The 16,583-nt window shown below is 38.6% G+C and overlaps 1 protein-coding gene across 9 annotated transcripts in view; it reads left to right on the forward strand.

Annotated features, from left to right (window-relative positions):
• The window catches only part of LOC126874172 (uncharacterized), a 137,017-nt gene that overhangs the window by 32,331 nt on the left and 88,103 nt on the right, over positions 1-16,583 (forward strand). For 3 of the 9 annotated variants that reach the window (XM_050635927.1, XM_050635944.1, XM_050635953.1), the window contains exon 1: positions 4,071-5,702. The exons of 1 other annotated variant lie outside the window; for it this stretch is intronic. In XM_050635927.1, coding sequence (XP_050491884.1) covers positions 5,493-5,702 — 210 coding nt within the window. In that variant the 5' untranslated portion in view covers positions 4,071-5,492. 5 more of the 9 variants (XM_050635879.1, XM_050635888.1, XM_050635917.1 and 2 more) reach the window with 5 other exon arrangements.

Here is a 16,583-nt window from a genome sequence, read left to right on the forward strand (position 1 = left end):
CAGAGATAGGCCGGCACATCGCTCTAAATTCATCGGACACAGTTGTCACGATACTTTGTAATATTTCCTGCTTTTTTCGTTTCATTTCGAGAAAAATCGAATTTATTCACGCGACAAATAAAAATAATCTTTTTCGCGTATTCGTTCCTCGAGCAAAAATTTTATCACGTTGCTCATGGTATTTAAGGCATTAAACATCGCGTTTCCATCATTTTCATGTTTCAAGAGGGAAACAAATCGTCGAAAGGAATTTCTAACGCGTTCCCTCAGGTTTTCGCTTGTTTTACGCTCTAACGCGATATAATTTGCTTAATGCTTGTCGCAATGACGCAGAAACAACGTAATATACAATTCCATTTAGATATTAATTCTCCTAGAAGTCACAGTGAGCGAGTAATGAAAGAATATCGCAATATACTGCAGTGTTAAAGAGTCAAAAATTTATTACATGTAAATGATACTTGTATAAATGTATCTGCTATATATCTTCCAATTTACTCCGCAACGTCCTTTATACCGTGTTTCATCTTCAAATTCTGTTTTCGAAAATTTCATAAAGTGGAAAGTATTTAGGAAATTTTATTCGAAATTTTCATTAACCCATCGAAGCTTGTTTGAAATTTGAAATTATTGTAACGGTACATATCGGGTGTACTTCTTTGAATACAACGAACGTCAACGAGTTAAGAAATTTCTTTTAAGAAATTAGCGATTAATTCGAAAAACGATGGAGGTCGTCGTACCCTGTAAAGAGAGATTGCGCTAGACTTTAACTACATGTAATATTCATTAACTCTTGACTGCAGTTTAAAGCTTGACTCTACTTTTAAACACCCTATGCATTCGTAATTAACTATAAACCCAATTCGTTGTACGGCAAAACTTGCGAAAGCAAGTAAAAAATTTTGCAAATTGTACAATTAATGAAATTTCTAACAGTTTGTGAAAGTAGCTTGGTGAACCCTAGATACGCTATCCCACAATTTTTCTCTTACGACCAACAATGCAAATCGACATCGGGCTTTGCTTATCGGCACTCTAAGCCAGAAAGTTTCAAGGCACCGGTCATTGGCTATTGCAAACTCGTAAATCGAAAAAATCGTTCCAACATTCGACATAAACGAACATTTACTCGATCGAACTTTCACGAATCTGCGAATATACGACTCGAAAACGCCCTGTCTATATCTCTATGAATCAACCGTTCAATTTGTGCCCGCAGCTTCCGATCCATACTTCCGAACGGTAAACACGGTCAGCTTCCGTCGTTAGCGTTGTTCAGCAGCGACGAATCAGCAGAGCACACCTCCGTTGCATGCAATACTAGTAGCGAAATCTGTAAGGGATCGATAAAACGGGGTATATCCTTTGCACGCGTCTTGCGACCGCGAAATTCTTGACCGCGGACGTTCGCGATGTTCCGCGGGGGGTGGTGTAAGACTGGCATGACGTGCGTGTGTAAATACGTGGCGGCTACGTCGCCGCGGCTGGCGCGTACACGCGACGGAAAGAGGGAGGGATCCGTTATTGATCTTCTCTCGTCGCGTACAAGCGATTCCTCTCTTTCTATTTCCCAGAGAGAGAAACGCATCGAAGCAAGCGCCGACCGAACGGTCGCGATGGCCTACCTAGAACGAGTCACTCGCGACGAGAGCTCGACGCATAATGAGAAAGGCACTCTCGCGTCGCCTGTTCGGAGCAAGCGTTGCGCGGTTCGGGCAGCCTGACCGGGAAGCGTGGCCAGGCAACGGAGGCAGCCGAACGGCGGCGAAGACGACCGATCGCTGCCGAGCTCGTACGTCGTCCGAGCGTTCGTCGCTCGAAGCCAGTGGCTCAGTGCATGCACAGCGGCCGGCCGGCGTGCATAGTCGGTGATAGCGGCAGTACGCTCCCGGCCTCGAATTCTTCTATCTTCGGGGGGATATTCCTCTTTCTCTTACTCTTTCTCTTTTTATTTATTGCCACATTTGCCTCGTACGGAAACGTGTACGACGGAGGAACCATCAAGGGAAGCGCCCTCGTGCTCGAGCCGACGTCGGCACCGGGCCTCGGGGCCCGGGGGCCAACCCGTAACACGCGGTTATGGAGCTCCTAGGCTCGTCCCGGTGCGGAAGCAGCTACGATATCTGTGCGCGGGCGTTACCCCGTCGTTCTTCTCTCGCGTACTAGTTAGGACGGCACAACGACAGTCAAGCCCCGTATGCTCCGCTAAAGGTATCGCATCCAGGGTATCATTCTTACTCGCGGATATTCTATTCGATTCTACTGCGATCTCGATGGACGCTTCTCTGGTGTCTCTATACGATAAGGATATTCCGAAGCTGTATACAGAAGTCGAGTTGCAGTTGTTGAAAGAGGATATCATCGTCTATTGACCATCGTTCGATTGTCCCTTCGCTGTCGGGTGATACGGCTTTTAAGTGATACGAGCGTATGTTTACGCGGTGCGTCCGTACGACGAGGAAACGATAGTGCTTGTTGAATTTCCGTACATGTCGATGTTGATCGAGATGTATGAATCTAATCGACTGAAATGTAAATAAAGCTAAATCGCTTAATTTCTCACGTCGATGAAAATGAATAGGTGAAAGGTGTCCCGGAAGCTTCTCAACGAATCTCCTTTCTTTCCGTCTCTTTTTAAATGGCAAGAATTAATCGTACGAGCAAGAGACATTGGAGCGATAGGAAGCGCGGAAACGAGTACACGTAACCGTGGTTCCCACCTTTTTCCAAACCCCTTTTCCTCTCGTTTTTCACCATTTTTTTTTTTTTTTTTTTTTTTTCTCGTGACCGTACACTCTTTGAGAGCGCACTCTCGCCACACGGTTATAATTGCTGCTCCGTAAGCTGAAAAAAAGTCTCGCGGGAAAATCGAGGTCGAAGGGAACAAAGAGGAGGACCTTTGTTCTTGCCCATTTTTATTTCTTTTCTCCTCCCTGGCCTGCACACAGCGAAGAGAGAGATTCTTACTACGGATTCGTGGTATCTTATCGAGAAAGAGGGTAGCGGGAGGATCTCGTTGTTTACCTGATGTATTAGACGTGCCATTAACGACGACGACGACGACGACGCGACGCGATGGAAATCGACAATGTGGTCCACGGATAGATCATCGAGATTTCCAGGTTCAGCGAGTGAACCACGTGCTCATCATCGTCTCGATGCTTTTTTCGAAATTCGTCGACGTCCGATCGAAGGAAATACGAAGGAAACGACGATTTACATGTTTCTCTGTACTTGTCCGTGTTCTTCTTACACGACGTATGTCATTTTCCTGATATATTAACCTTTCGTACTCCGCACGAATCGATTGACAATGTGCCTATTGTTATTTGGTTTTGCTTTCATCGATAAAGCGATGGAAAAGAAAAGAAGTTCACAGTGCACAGGTAAATTCGTATCATAGATACTTTCTTTCTCCTAAATATATGAGATTTGGCTTTAAAATACTCCACCGTAGAAAAGTGCTGGGATCGTTAACTGATCATATTGAAAGATTTTGCAAAGGGTGGAAAGCTAGCAGATGTATTTAGGGAGCAGCGTTGTTAGCACGTTCCGTGCCCACTAAAAAGCAAAAGTTCTGCTATATCAGAATTACGTAATGTTCAATATATTAACATTTTAAATACGATTTTGCTAGCTTCACATAATCGTGAATAAAAGCCTTCGCAGGTTCCTCGACTTTGAAAGAACGCGAATGGTGTTTCTTTATCGTTCAAAAATTATAACAGTAATTTCGTTTGCTCGTAGAGAAGAGAAACTGCAATCAGTCACAGTTTTTAGTTCGATCTAAAAACTAAAGACCAATAACGAATAGACTGCAGGTATATTTCTTGGTATATCAGTAGAATGATATAGTAATTAAATATAATATTGTAGTAATTAATAAAACACGATTAGAAGGATATACCTACATAGATATACAAATTGCGTAATCTCTAATCGTAAATAAACAGATGTCTGTTGGTTAAAACAAGGCTGAAATTGTTACACAAAATATTGCAACAAAAATAAACGAAATCAAAGGGAAACTCTCGAATATACCTACTTTTGGCCCAAAATTCAAACAGGAAGTGCATATCGGAACATTTGTTTCAAGAGTGACGCTAAGATCTTCCTAGCGCCAACTTTTTAACCTTCCCCATACTACTAGTCCTTCTCTTCAGCCGACGAAGTGTTTGCTTTCGTGTGTATACGATCTTGGAACACGGGGGACCGGAGGGGCACGGGGCGCGTTAAAATTCCAAAACCTACGTTCCCACGTGACCCGGACACAACGGCGCCACGAGACATCCGTTCGGAATCGAGATTAACGTCTGTCCACGAGGAAAATCGTTCGATCGACAATTTTACATCGTACGGACCACGTGTGTACCCAAAAAATCGGTTTCGTTCACCTTCTGTGTGTGATTCGCCCAACATTTTCCTACTCTTTCTCTCTCGTTATCCTAGTCATGGTGCTCCATTGTAGGACCACTATGTGTCGTTAGATGCTATCGTGCTCGTAACTTGACGGCAATCGATAGTTTCCTCCGAGGAAAGGAAGGAGAGAGCTGCAGCTCCTCCCTCTCGACCTTCTCGAGTTCCGTGGAGACTCGTTTCCGACGTACTTTCCTGGTGGTGCAGGTGATATGCGGTACCGGTGGATCGTCGTTGGAAGGGACGGTCGTCTGAACGGCGTGCGACACGGGATCGATCGAATGTACGCGACCACGCGACCACTAGCCGATCTCCGGATCAGGACAAAGCTGAACCGTGTCCGGGATGAGGCGTTCGAACGTGAAAGATAATCGGTCAATCGTGTCGAGAGATATATCTGAACCAGCTGGCTAGATGTACATCGTAGTAACGCGAATGTATAGTAGTACGATCGAGTAGTTAAAACGGTGAAGTTCGAAGTCGCGGTTGGATAACGATAGGAGATATCTGCATGCGAAGACAACGATCTGAGAGATCGGAGGAAACAGTGTGAAACAGTAGTGAGGAGCTGAAGTGCGACAGATACGTGAAATTTAGAGGAAGAATAATCAGAGAAATTTTAGCACAAGTGATAAAAGTGCTCGAATAATTAAAAAAAGAAAGCGCGATAAAATCAAACACGACGAATTACGCGAGAGATTAAAGGCGCAAGCTTTGAAAACGCTCGCTAGGAGAACGTTCAGCAATTGAAAGAAAAAAAAAAAGAACGAAAGAAATTAATTACATTTCAAAGAAGCGAATAAATTATCGACGATTCATCGAGGATAAAAATCCGAGATAAAATTGGAAGAGTGTAGCGGAATTGTATAGTAGAGAAAAGAAATAGAGAAACAAGATTGAACGAAACGTTTGAAGGGATAATAAGGTTAAAGCGTGAAAAAGATAAAAAGGGGCGGAAAACGAAAAAGGCAGAAAAGCTGGCGTCCAAAGCACGTGAGGGTGGCTCTCGCGGGACTCGGACCCGTCGACGAACAAATGGCGGCTCGTTGTCCAGCCGAGGAAGCGCGACGGGCATGCAGTGTGGCCTGTGCGCTGTCGTTGCGGGACTTTTCCGCCGAGCCATGTGTATCGCCGGCAGCAGACGAGGTTCCGGCGAATCCTGCTATCAGGAGCTTACCGATGCCGAAGGGCGACGACATTCGCAGATCGCACCCATCGAGACCGGTCTGACTGCGGCGGAGATCGCGGAACACGTTATAGAGGCCGTTGAGGCTGTAGAGGAGGTGAGACTACCTTTACCACCCACATATCTAAGTACTCTTACTTCTTACTTCCCATTGTTTTTTCTTCGTCCGATCGTTTCGTGATTTTTATGTAATGTTTCGACCGAACGAATGTGGATACACGTACGAGTCATCTAAAAGCGCTGTCCGGACTCTGAAGGAGCAAACATTTGTTTTTGATAGTCCTAGTGTACCAGTGAAGTACGTGTTTTAAAAAAAGATTAGAGTTTTATTGATTTAGTACAGGGAAGGGATATTGAATAGTATTGGGTACTTTTACTTTTTAGTTTTCAGGATGTAAGTGTTTCTTATTTTTCCAACGGATTCGGAAAAATAGGATACTGAATTAGAAGTAATCGATATTAACACTGCGACTACTATTCCTTAATACGTACTTAAACATATCGTACGCAGTTAATTGGGATTAAAGTAATGTGGTAATAATAAATAGCTATATGTAGCTAAATTTTCGATACGATAAAAGCAAACATTTTAATATCGAAGATAGTTATACGTGTTTTTAGTAATTGTAAAAATAAAAAACTGATGCCAGTCATTTTGACAGGCTTGGTAGTTGCGGTGTTATTGGATTGTTGAAACGAATTGAACGAATAGCGTGTGTGGCACGTACGATACTTTTTGCTAAACAGTTACTTTGTCGCTTTTTCTCGTGCAAGATAATTGAAAGTGTAACAAGCAGAAGTCTGTACAGTCGGACAATTTTGTACGTTACGGTTGTTTTAAACATAAATAATTAATTGCTAGCTCTATCTTTTTTTTTGTTTGTAACTGTTTCCAAATTTAAATGTTGTTAATTCAACGATTGGTTGAATCAGACTAGTATTTCGTAAAGTTTTCTTACCATTTATCCTCGTGAATCTAAATATTGGTTGAAGAAACAATTGATTAATTCTTCCAAATACAATATACGTGTATGCAATTAAACGTAATTTTCAAAATAACGCGACATAATGGTATAACAATTTAACAATTTTTATAAAAGTTATATAGGATAACTGCACCTAACGTGGGACAGCTGATTTTAAAGACGAAATAAGCAAAAAGAGGAATAAAGAGACTTTCTTTTCAATGAAAATAACGTTAAAACGCGACAATATTGATAAATGTTCGTGTGCTAATAGTTAACTATGTAAAAGTTTAAGTGGCGTAAAGTCACGATGAAAGGTATTAAAAAAGTCAAATCCGGCGAGTTAAAAAAATAATACTTAAGAAATTTGTAAAGAGATCTCAAAAATCTTTATTTTTACCATGAAAACTGAATATCTATTTAAGTAAAAAGACAAATAAAGAAATATTTTCCATTTGTTTCAACTTATATTATATTACATTATATTATATTATATCATATTATATTATATTATATTATATTATATTAACGTTCTTTATCTTCTACACGTTGAACACGCGAATGACGCACCTGAAACACATTAATCGTGATCCCAGTGAAAACAGCGAATACATTGGACACATTTTTCACTATTATTGTCTCTTTTGTAGTTGCCAACACAAGACAGATACAATTCTGTATCATAGTCATCGGTAACAGTATCATTCACATGTTCCGTATTACGTGAATACTAGATATATACGAATACATACTAAGAAGAAAATTAATTTCACGGTAAATTTCTTTTGGACACTCAAAAACAAACGTGTTTCACGATAAATCATATAAAAATAATATTTTCTAGGTTGTCTCCATTAAGAAATTTTGCTATTTAACTTGCTTCTCAAGAATTTTGTTACGCTTTCAAACACAACGATCAACTGCATTCAACGACAGATTTTCAAATGAAGCTGAGATACCAATATGCTTGCCTCTTGCTTTTAGCGAAATATTTTACGCTGTTGCCGATTGATTTTGTTAGTTACTCGCCGAGATATTGCGCTGTTCCATATTGAGTATAGTTGCCCTATCGTCTCGTCAGTTTTGAAAAGGTTAAAGCAGATATAAGAGAAAGCTTATTGTAACGAGAATTCATGTTCGGTTAAATCTAGCAGAGATTTGTTAGGACTTGCAGCTCTTCTGAAAAACGATCTAAATATCTAAGAACTGACGAGTATTTATACTGTCGCGTACAATTTTAACGATAACCACTTGAATAAACGCCGATGACTGAGAAAATGTCAAGGATCTGGAAATACTTCAAAATCATCAATATTCAATGTGCCGAATAATGTTTCGAGTCCGTTCTCTATTTCGAATCTCGAACATCCCTTCCCCCATACCATACTGAACGCGCCTCTAAATCCAAATTGCGACGACATAACAGCCACTTTATTTTGTAAATGCAGCCCCTTGCCAATTCGATCCTGGCTCGCGTTTCGATGTCAGGACTTCGTGTTTCGTTTAGGAAATGCCCTAGATGCAACCATTGCCATGATTAATCTAGTCCCCTCCCTATTTTTATCGTTCATTATTTTGATATCCTCGATCTTACGATCGTCACACGAAATTACCAGTCCATCTCCAAATTTCGCACTGTTCCCACGTTTAAATCGCGTAAAGGGCTTGCAGGTTAAATCAAACTCGCAATCGTGTTTTCAAAGTGAAGTAGTCGAGAACGAATAATATTATTCGAGTTGATCACCTAGTCGAATTCCAATTACGAAACGTTCGATGGAAGGGAGCCAGTGTTCGTAAAAATACTCGCCAGACCGATACAACGAAGTAAACATAGAGAGCAAAGTGTACTGGTTGGAACAAAGGGGTGCAATTTTCGTGGCTACAATTTTATGTCCAGTATAGTTAGAGAGAAGAAAAATCTCAGCACCTTGTTCTTAGAAAGCAATCGCGATGAATTAATTTCGAATAAACTGCAAGTGCAGCTCATTCGTTACATCTTGATACAATTGTACATTTCTTGACTTGTTCTTTGATTCGTACGTAAAAATGTACTTTAGGCTCCTTTCCATCCAAGTATGTTCTAACTTTGATTCAGTCCCTATCGTAAAGTATAGAGAAGCATACGCAACATTATTATCGATGCATCAGTGGTGGTTTTTATTCGATATTTTAACTCTTTGCATGGTTGGATTATCCGGAAAATGTCAATTCTTTTTTTCCTGCCCATATATTTCATCGTGAAGTAAACGAAACGATATAATGCTAGACAAGGAACAACTTTTTACTATAATAGAAAAAATGAAAAGAAAACAAGCTTATGAATTATCTTAACGACATTCGATCGCAACATGTTTAAAAATTGAATTATCTACGATACACACGTATTCATAATTAAAGAACACATAATCCACTATCGCAATTTCGCCGCGATTGGATCTCGCTCTCCCACGTAAGTAATTGTCACAGAATGGTCAATGTGCGTGCGTCATGTCAACTTATGAGAGTCACGAGCTGCCCGTATCGGGGATTAATTTAAGATCTCCCCATATTACGAAGGCTACTGCACTTTATACAACGCGAACTTAACCGTAGCCGAGTTTTCGAGCCTTTATCATCCAACGTTTCTGTCAACTCGCTCATCGAAACGTTCCAGCACGTGAAACTACGAGCACGTGAAACTACGAGCACGTGAACCCTCGATGACGTCGTCCGACCAATTCTACGATCTCGTTGATATTTCTTCCCCGCGTTATGTAGTAAATACATAACGACTACATACCTATCGTGTCCGCGTTCGAAATCACGATAATCGACTTTTAATATAACCGTTCACGTGCCACGGTGGTCCTGCCTCTCTTACGTCATGGCCGGTCGAGTACGCCTCTCTAACACGGACGAGTTTACGTCGAGCGTGTAAATCGAGCCTTTCCTTTCTTTTCCCATTCGCACCTTATCCGTACCTCTGCGTGGCGAAGTTTACACCCCAGCGAGTCTAGGTCAGGACGATGACGACAGCACCAACGTTTGACCTTAAAGTCTAATTTTAAAAATTCCCACCAGCAGGAGAGAGCGAGGAAGGAATAGAGAGAAGTACACGAGAGATGCAACGAACGAGATATATGCGATCGCCACTCGATGAAACAACAAGCATTATCACATTTATCAACGCGACCGATATCAGTAGCCGGCGTTGTTCGGCAACCAAGATTTTTTCACTCGATAAAGAGAATCGAGGCGGTGGAGCGTATTCACCGACCTGCTTTCGCGGATCCCTGAAAAAATTTCATTCTTAACACAGTCGAGGCTGACAACAATTCGTATTCGTACAATGGCCAGCGTAAATAAGCATTCCAGCGCTTATCACAGAATCGTTCTACGAATATATCGTATGTATATTATACGAAACTTTGTGGAATGTTGTTAGCACTTCAGTAAAGAACGACTATGGTGATTATACTACGATAGTAAAATTTGAAACGAATTTCAAGATGCATGTAAAAGTTAGAAGATCCTTTTTTCCGAACTTGGTAAAAGTTAATATATAACGCGAATAGTAGTCTTAAATGTACAATTCGTGCTAAATATGCTACATATTTTTGTTCCTTAATCGTACCTGTTTGTATAAATAAAAAGTATCCCACCCTTGGTGATTTTTGCGAAGAGTATATTTCCAATAAATATCTTTTAACTTCTATATACATTTCCAAGTTGCTTCCAAATTTTACCAATGTAACAACGATAGTCGTGTCTCGTTGCAGCGTTAAGGAAATTCCTAAATGTTCTCCATATAATACGTACATGTATATACAAAAAATTTTCTAACTGCGTTGGAATACTTTTTTGAGTCACTATATTTGACCAAAGGGATTAACAACAGGGCTCTAAAAAGGCGTTAAGGAGCGAAAAAATTGATTTTGTCTTTTTCGTGTTTCCTTTTATCGGTAAAAGTATTCTCTTTGCAATGGAGCCGAATCCATTTTCCTCGAATAAAATCGTTGACTTGGCAATTCACCATTGGAATCGTGCATTAATAGCGAAAGTAAACAATTTAACTTTGAACGCATTTATCTCAAAAAGTCGTTTTCGCATGCCGATCTCTTTTTTTCAGAGCACGTCGCATAGTATTGAGCGAAAAATATTCGCGAAGTTACACGCTTGGAACCGAATTAATATCGACGCTGTGTGCACGATATAGCGAAATAGCTCGTAGCAACCACAACCTCGCTATCCGCTGCCTCGTCAAAGTAACACGCGTGTCACATGGTAAATCAACCCCCTAACCACTCGACTAGCCTGTTAACGCATTATCACAATCGAAGGGATTTTGCAACTATAAGGAGTCTGCTCGGAGCAGTTAACTTTTCGGCGATTTGTACGAGTCGAAAAAGAATTTACTTAGTAGCTTCATTCGAAAGTGTCGTTATTTAGATAGAAGTCTCTCAATTCCAACTACAACAGCTGATGGTGGCAGTGAATTTTTTCACTGTATTACTGACAATTTATATCACTCTTCTGTTTTCGATAAATATGATTTAAATATCGGAGCTACGCCATTCCTACACCAAAAGAGAAACAAATTCAAAGTAGTAGAATAGAAAGTATTCAATGAAGCAATGAATAGAAAATGGATGGAGATAAATTTGGAGATTGTGTATGGGATTTTATTCATGAAACAGTAAACGTTGATATTTGTGATCCACGCGAAATCATGTTTGCACGAGGAACTATTAGAAATACATTCTCGTGAAATTATGCGTAAATGCTCTGAATCTTAAACGTTATTTCATCGTGGCTCTGTTATTACTAGATATAGAAATGCGTATAATACGAAAAAGTATATCAAATATTCAAGGTATAGCGCTTTCTATAATACTTCGTAGGCGAAACACTTCTCTACCGAGATTTTACTTTTTTAATTATATTCTCAAGAATATGAATTCGCATGAAAACACGCAGTTTTATCATCACGATATCCATGGTTTTACGAAGCATTCTACTTTTTCTTCGAAAGAGCTGAATCATAGCAGCCTCTACGATACAGCAAGCTCTTAAAATCGGTCAGGCGTCAAACTTTAACTATGTCTATGACGTATGAAATTGTCAGAAGTGCGAGAAGATAAGGTCCCGAAAGTTCAGTGAACGTTGCATAAAGCGCACACGTAATAACCTGCACATGTAACAAGCAAATCAAATTGGTCAAAGTGCCGAAGTTTGACTACCAGAACGTTTCTTCTATGTACAATCGAATTGACAGAAATTTTACGAACCTTTCTTTCTGTCGATCTTCTTTATCGTAAGAATGATTGCATTCATGATACATGCAAAATGAGGCTTTCACGTAACAGTTAGATTATTGTAGATCAGTTTTTCAGGAATCCAAAATTACACACCGATTTTTTACTATACACAATGTGTCGTCGTTAACTCTTGCGTTGCTCGAGGATCGATTGTATTTATATTTGATAATATCTGGTTCATTTCTCTCTTCAAATATCGGTAACTACTGACTTTTGAATCAATTCTAAAAAAATTTATATGCAGCACGATATACATATAATCGAATTAAATTTTATGACAAACATTTGCATCGATTACGAGCTTAATGGTATTCTTGTAAGGGTCTTGTAGAGCAAGAGCGGTATTTGAATAGATGCTTCCGCATTTACGAGTCGAGCGTTTTGCGTTTGAATACAGATAATGGATTGTTACAGGATCGTAACAGGAATTACAATGGCGATTCGTTTTTTCGCTTCAAAAGTAATCTTAGAGTGGATCGTTATTATTTCTTTCTTCCACGTGGCTGTGCAGAATTGCTTGATCAAAATTCCTGGCCGTATTCCGAATATCAGTCATTCTTTTCGCGTTTTTAAACTCGAATGAAACGCAACAAAGTTACATGGAACAAAGGAACGATACGAGAAACAAGTTCTGCTAAAATCTGAGTAATTTTGCTAACGCAACGATCAACACTGCGAGGATGTCGACACGTCCCGCTACGAAATAAAAACCAAAGTACAAAACTCGCGAAAGATGCATACAACATTCAAAGGTTTTTCATTTTCCAACTTTTATTCGTCGTCGTAATGATTATCGGGGCCATCAATCTCGATTTAAATGTTAAAATAGATGCGTACAATGTATAGCAAGCAGATCGAGATCCTTCGTTTCTGTAGTCGTGCTTTTTTGTTGTTTCGTTCCAAGAGCTTGTAACCGAAGTGAGTTGCAAGTTTTTGCTCAGCAATTTTTTTGTCGTTTAATGACACCGCTACTATGAAAACAGTAATTTATGACTAAATTAATGGACATTTATAGATTGACGGAGAACCTAAGCGCGCGGAATTTTTACAATATTTGAAGTATCTTATAACATTTAAAAAGTGTAATAAATGTCTAATCAGATCTTACTTTTATAGTTACTTTTATAGTTCCTACTATAGTTTGTAGATCTTACTTTTATAGTTATAATTAGTTTATTATCATAGATATATTTTATATAATTTTGCACAAATCTCTTCGGTACTTATCGATATTTATCATCTCCATTGTATCTGTTAGTCATGGTTGAGCATTTTACGTTAGTACATTATATCTGTACGTTTGTAGCAACAGGAAATAAATCTAATCGAATAGACCGATTCGAAATAAGCAATCGCGCGACTGGGCCAAAACATTTTCAATTCAGAAATCCACGTACATACGTGTTTAAAAAAAATTTTAACAAATACACGTACGTTATTGAGCAACATATCTATATTAGGTAATTTGTATATACAGCGATTGTGTATGCACGTGTGTATCAAAGATACGTTCGATGCTCGATCGAAAGAGTTAGACAATTTTCACGAGAAAAATTCGATTCGATTCCGAAAACGGTGATATACCCGACCCATATCGACGAGTATCATGCGCGGACAATGTGATTTCTCTCGTAAATCACAATAATTAGCGATATAGTAGTTCGGCGAAATAGTCTGATCATTATTTCGCGGAGCACTTGGTACACGGCAGTTAAGACTCGCGTGCTCGTAAACTACGCGAAACAAGTTTATGAGACGGGACGATAATACGGTTATCGCAACCGCTGTGCCTGACCTACCCTCGAAAATAATGTAATCTTCTCTCCGCCTCGAACTTTCAACAATCGGACAAGAATTAACAGTAGAACAGAGACAGACGGACATGGCGAAAAAGAGGAACTTTAACGAGCATTCACGGAACTACGTGCACGTACAGGTGCTGCTGCTCAAAGGTATCTCCAGTTATTTTAGCAGCTCACGATCAGTGTAGATACGTTAACATGCTATGAATATTGTATATAAATTACGTAACCGTCACAGATTACTTTTTATAAGGCTAAGGTTTAAAGTAGCAAAATTAAAACGAACAGTTCGATGAATTTCATTAAATTTTATGGATTTTATTTATATTATATTTGATAGATTTCATGAAATATTTCATCCGCAGCATGAAATAACAATTATAGTTTTTCGTGTATATCTTCGGTCTGTATTTTTATTTCTCCGATTATAATATTAAGTGTTCTGTACATTTGTTTACCGTATTGAGTATAAGAATTGTCCACCCTTTTTATACAATTTTTTATAATCCTTTCCTGTGTGAGATACGTTCATTGAATTTGCCGATCCATGCGAGGACTATACAATTTCAAATCTTTTCTCAGTGCAATTAAAAAAAAATGTCAAACGAAGAAAGTGAACGATACAAATAGTACTATGTTTGTAGTACTATATTTTCATCTTTGTCAGAGATCTAATAATTAGACTTCGGATGCTTACGCAAAAGCATAGTTTCATATATAACTACTATTTTCCATATTGCATATGCTTCGCATATTGTCTTAATTAAAGAGAATATGCGTACGTATGTTAAATATTTCTTCCATGTCTATCTCGTGGTTGTATTTAATTCCGATCATGGTTGGCTATGTATATAATTACAAGTCGGAATATGTACGACGCAAATATTCATAGATTGTATTACACATTTGATGTATGTACTCGGTAATTGCAACGAATAAGTTCACACGAAGGTAGATGCAATGTTAAAAAGAATACTGGTTTGCGCGACGTGTGTAAAATTGCGAGTATAATCGCGCATCGTAAATTGTGGAACAGCCAAATTACGCATCGCAATGATATTATAAATTGTAAATTGCAGCGAACGTAGATATGTATTCGTTTGATTTTGCGTATTCGATTTATTAAAGTTCGCTAATTCCATTGTTTTTTTAAACGAGAATGCATTTTCTACTTTACATAGATCAAAGTCTCTCATCATTTCACGTAGAGTCGAGTTTAAAATAAATTGCAGAAAAAGTGGAACGAACGTCGAGGATCTTGTTTATTAACGCAAATCGAGATAACGAAACGCGAAGCTTTTTCGTCGTAAGATCTGTATCGTTATTGAACGATAAAGTTTTTTCCATCTATGTAGATCCTTTCTTCCTTTTATGTAGTTTTCAGCTTCAATTTGGTATACTGGAGGTTTTCATTTGGCAATATCTTTCGCTTCTTTTTTTGCTTGCAAAACTGCAGCGCAAAAATCCTGTGGTCAAGTGTAACGGCAAATACTGGAAATGTTTTTCGATTGAAGCAAACTTGTCGAAACCTTTGAAGAGCACGAAACTCGAAGCATACCGATAAAAAGCTTTTTGCCTCTGTGATTGGACGAACGGAGATTTATCGTTCTTGGTAAAGAATAAATAAAATATACATAAGTATACAAAAGTATATACTTAGGAATGTTTTTTCGACGATGAGAGTCGTTAGAATTTTATTCCGGATTTATGCCCTTACTTCTACCGTGAATTTCAGTTTATTTTGTATATTTCATGCTTCTGTATTTCTTTTCAGAACCAAAATTGCATCAAATATGCGCACATATAATTATATTGTATTTACCGTTTATGAAGTAAAATGAGAATATAATAAATGGAAGAAACTTTTCAATAACAAATATACTAATATAATTTTTTTGTAATCACTTGGAATCACACTTCTGTAATCATTTGGAATTACACAAGAACCTTGAAACGCAATTAGAGGATAGAATAATATTTTTAAATGCTAATATTCTTACTATCAATATTCTCGATTTTGGTATTTTTTAATATAACAACAACGCATTTCTTATATGTTGATATATCAATATAGTATAATTTTAATAATATAATTAAACCACGGAGAAAGATGTTTCGCGAGAAATTCCCATTTCTCTTCTAACTCTTTTTTAACAAATTATAAGTACGACATATTGACAAATTATCATAACATTATTGGGCCCTCTAGTATAGTACCTATGCTGATTGTAAAATATTCGGTTAGAACGACATTTTTTAGGGGTCTTCCGAGGTCGCTGGAGCCGAAAGTGAGAGTCGTTTTTCACGGAAATAAGACGTCAAAAATTTCCATCAACCTGTTGATGTGTGACGTCCTCATGGATTTTAACGAGACCTTTTCTAAAACTTGGTGCTCTTAACCTACTGTGTGGCACGCTCTGTATGCATTTGAATCGCGAGCATTGCACTAGGTTTGAGTTATTTTTTAACTAGTTAGCGTTCATACAATGAGCGCCAAGCTATAAGCGGTAAAATTAGCTTACCGCTTACAAACTTTGAAAATGTAACATTGCACAGAATGCACAGAATGCACACAATACGAGAAGACGCATCTAAAGCATCTAAGCTATAATGCTTTCTACGATACTCGATAGGTAAAACAATTTTCTACCAAAGTTCCACATTCTAAAATATATTCTGAAAAATATGAATTTGCACAAAAATCCGCAGTCTGAAGATCGCGATCTTGCGCGAATTTCTAAAGTTAAAACTTTTGTCGGCCAAATGTTCGCAAGGACGAATTGTTAAAACCGTTCATTTCCATGAAAAATGATCCTTATTTGCGGCTTTGGCGGCCCGAAATATCGCCGCCTGAAAGCCACATTCAGACCAAAAATTTTGCAGTCCGCATCCTAGCATTGCATCGATGATTTCT

Source organism: Bombus huntii, chromosome 2 (genome assembly GCF_024542735.1).
Source record: "Bombus huntii isolate Logan2020A chromosome 2, iyBomHunt1.1, whole genome shotgun sequence".
NCBI classification, from domain to species: Eukaryota; Metazoa; Arthropoda; class Insecta; order Hymenoptera; family Apidae; genus Bombus; species Bombus huntii.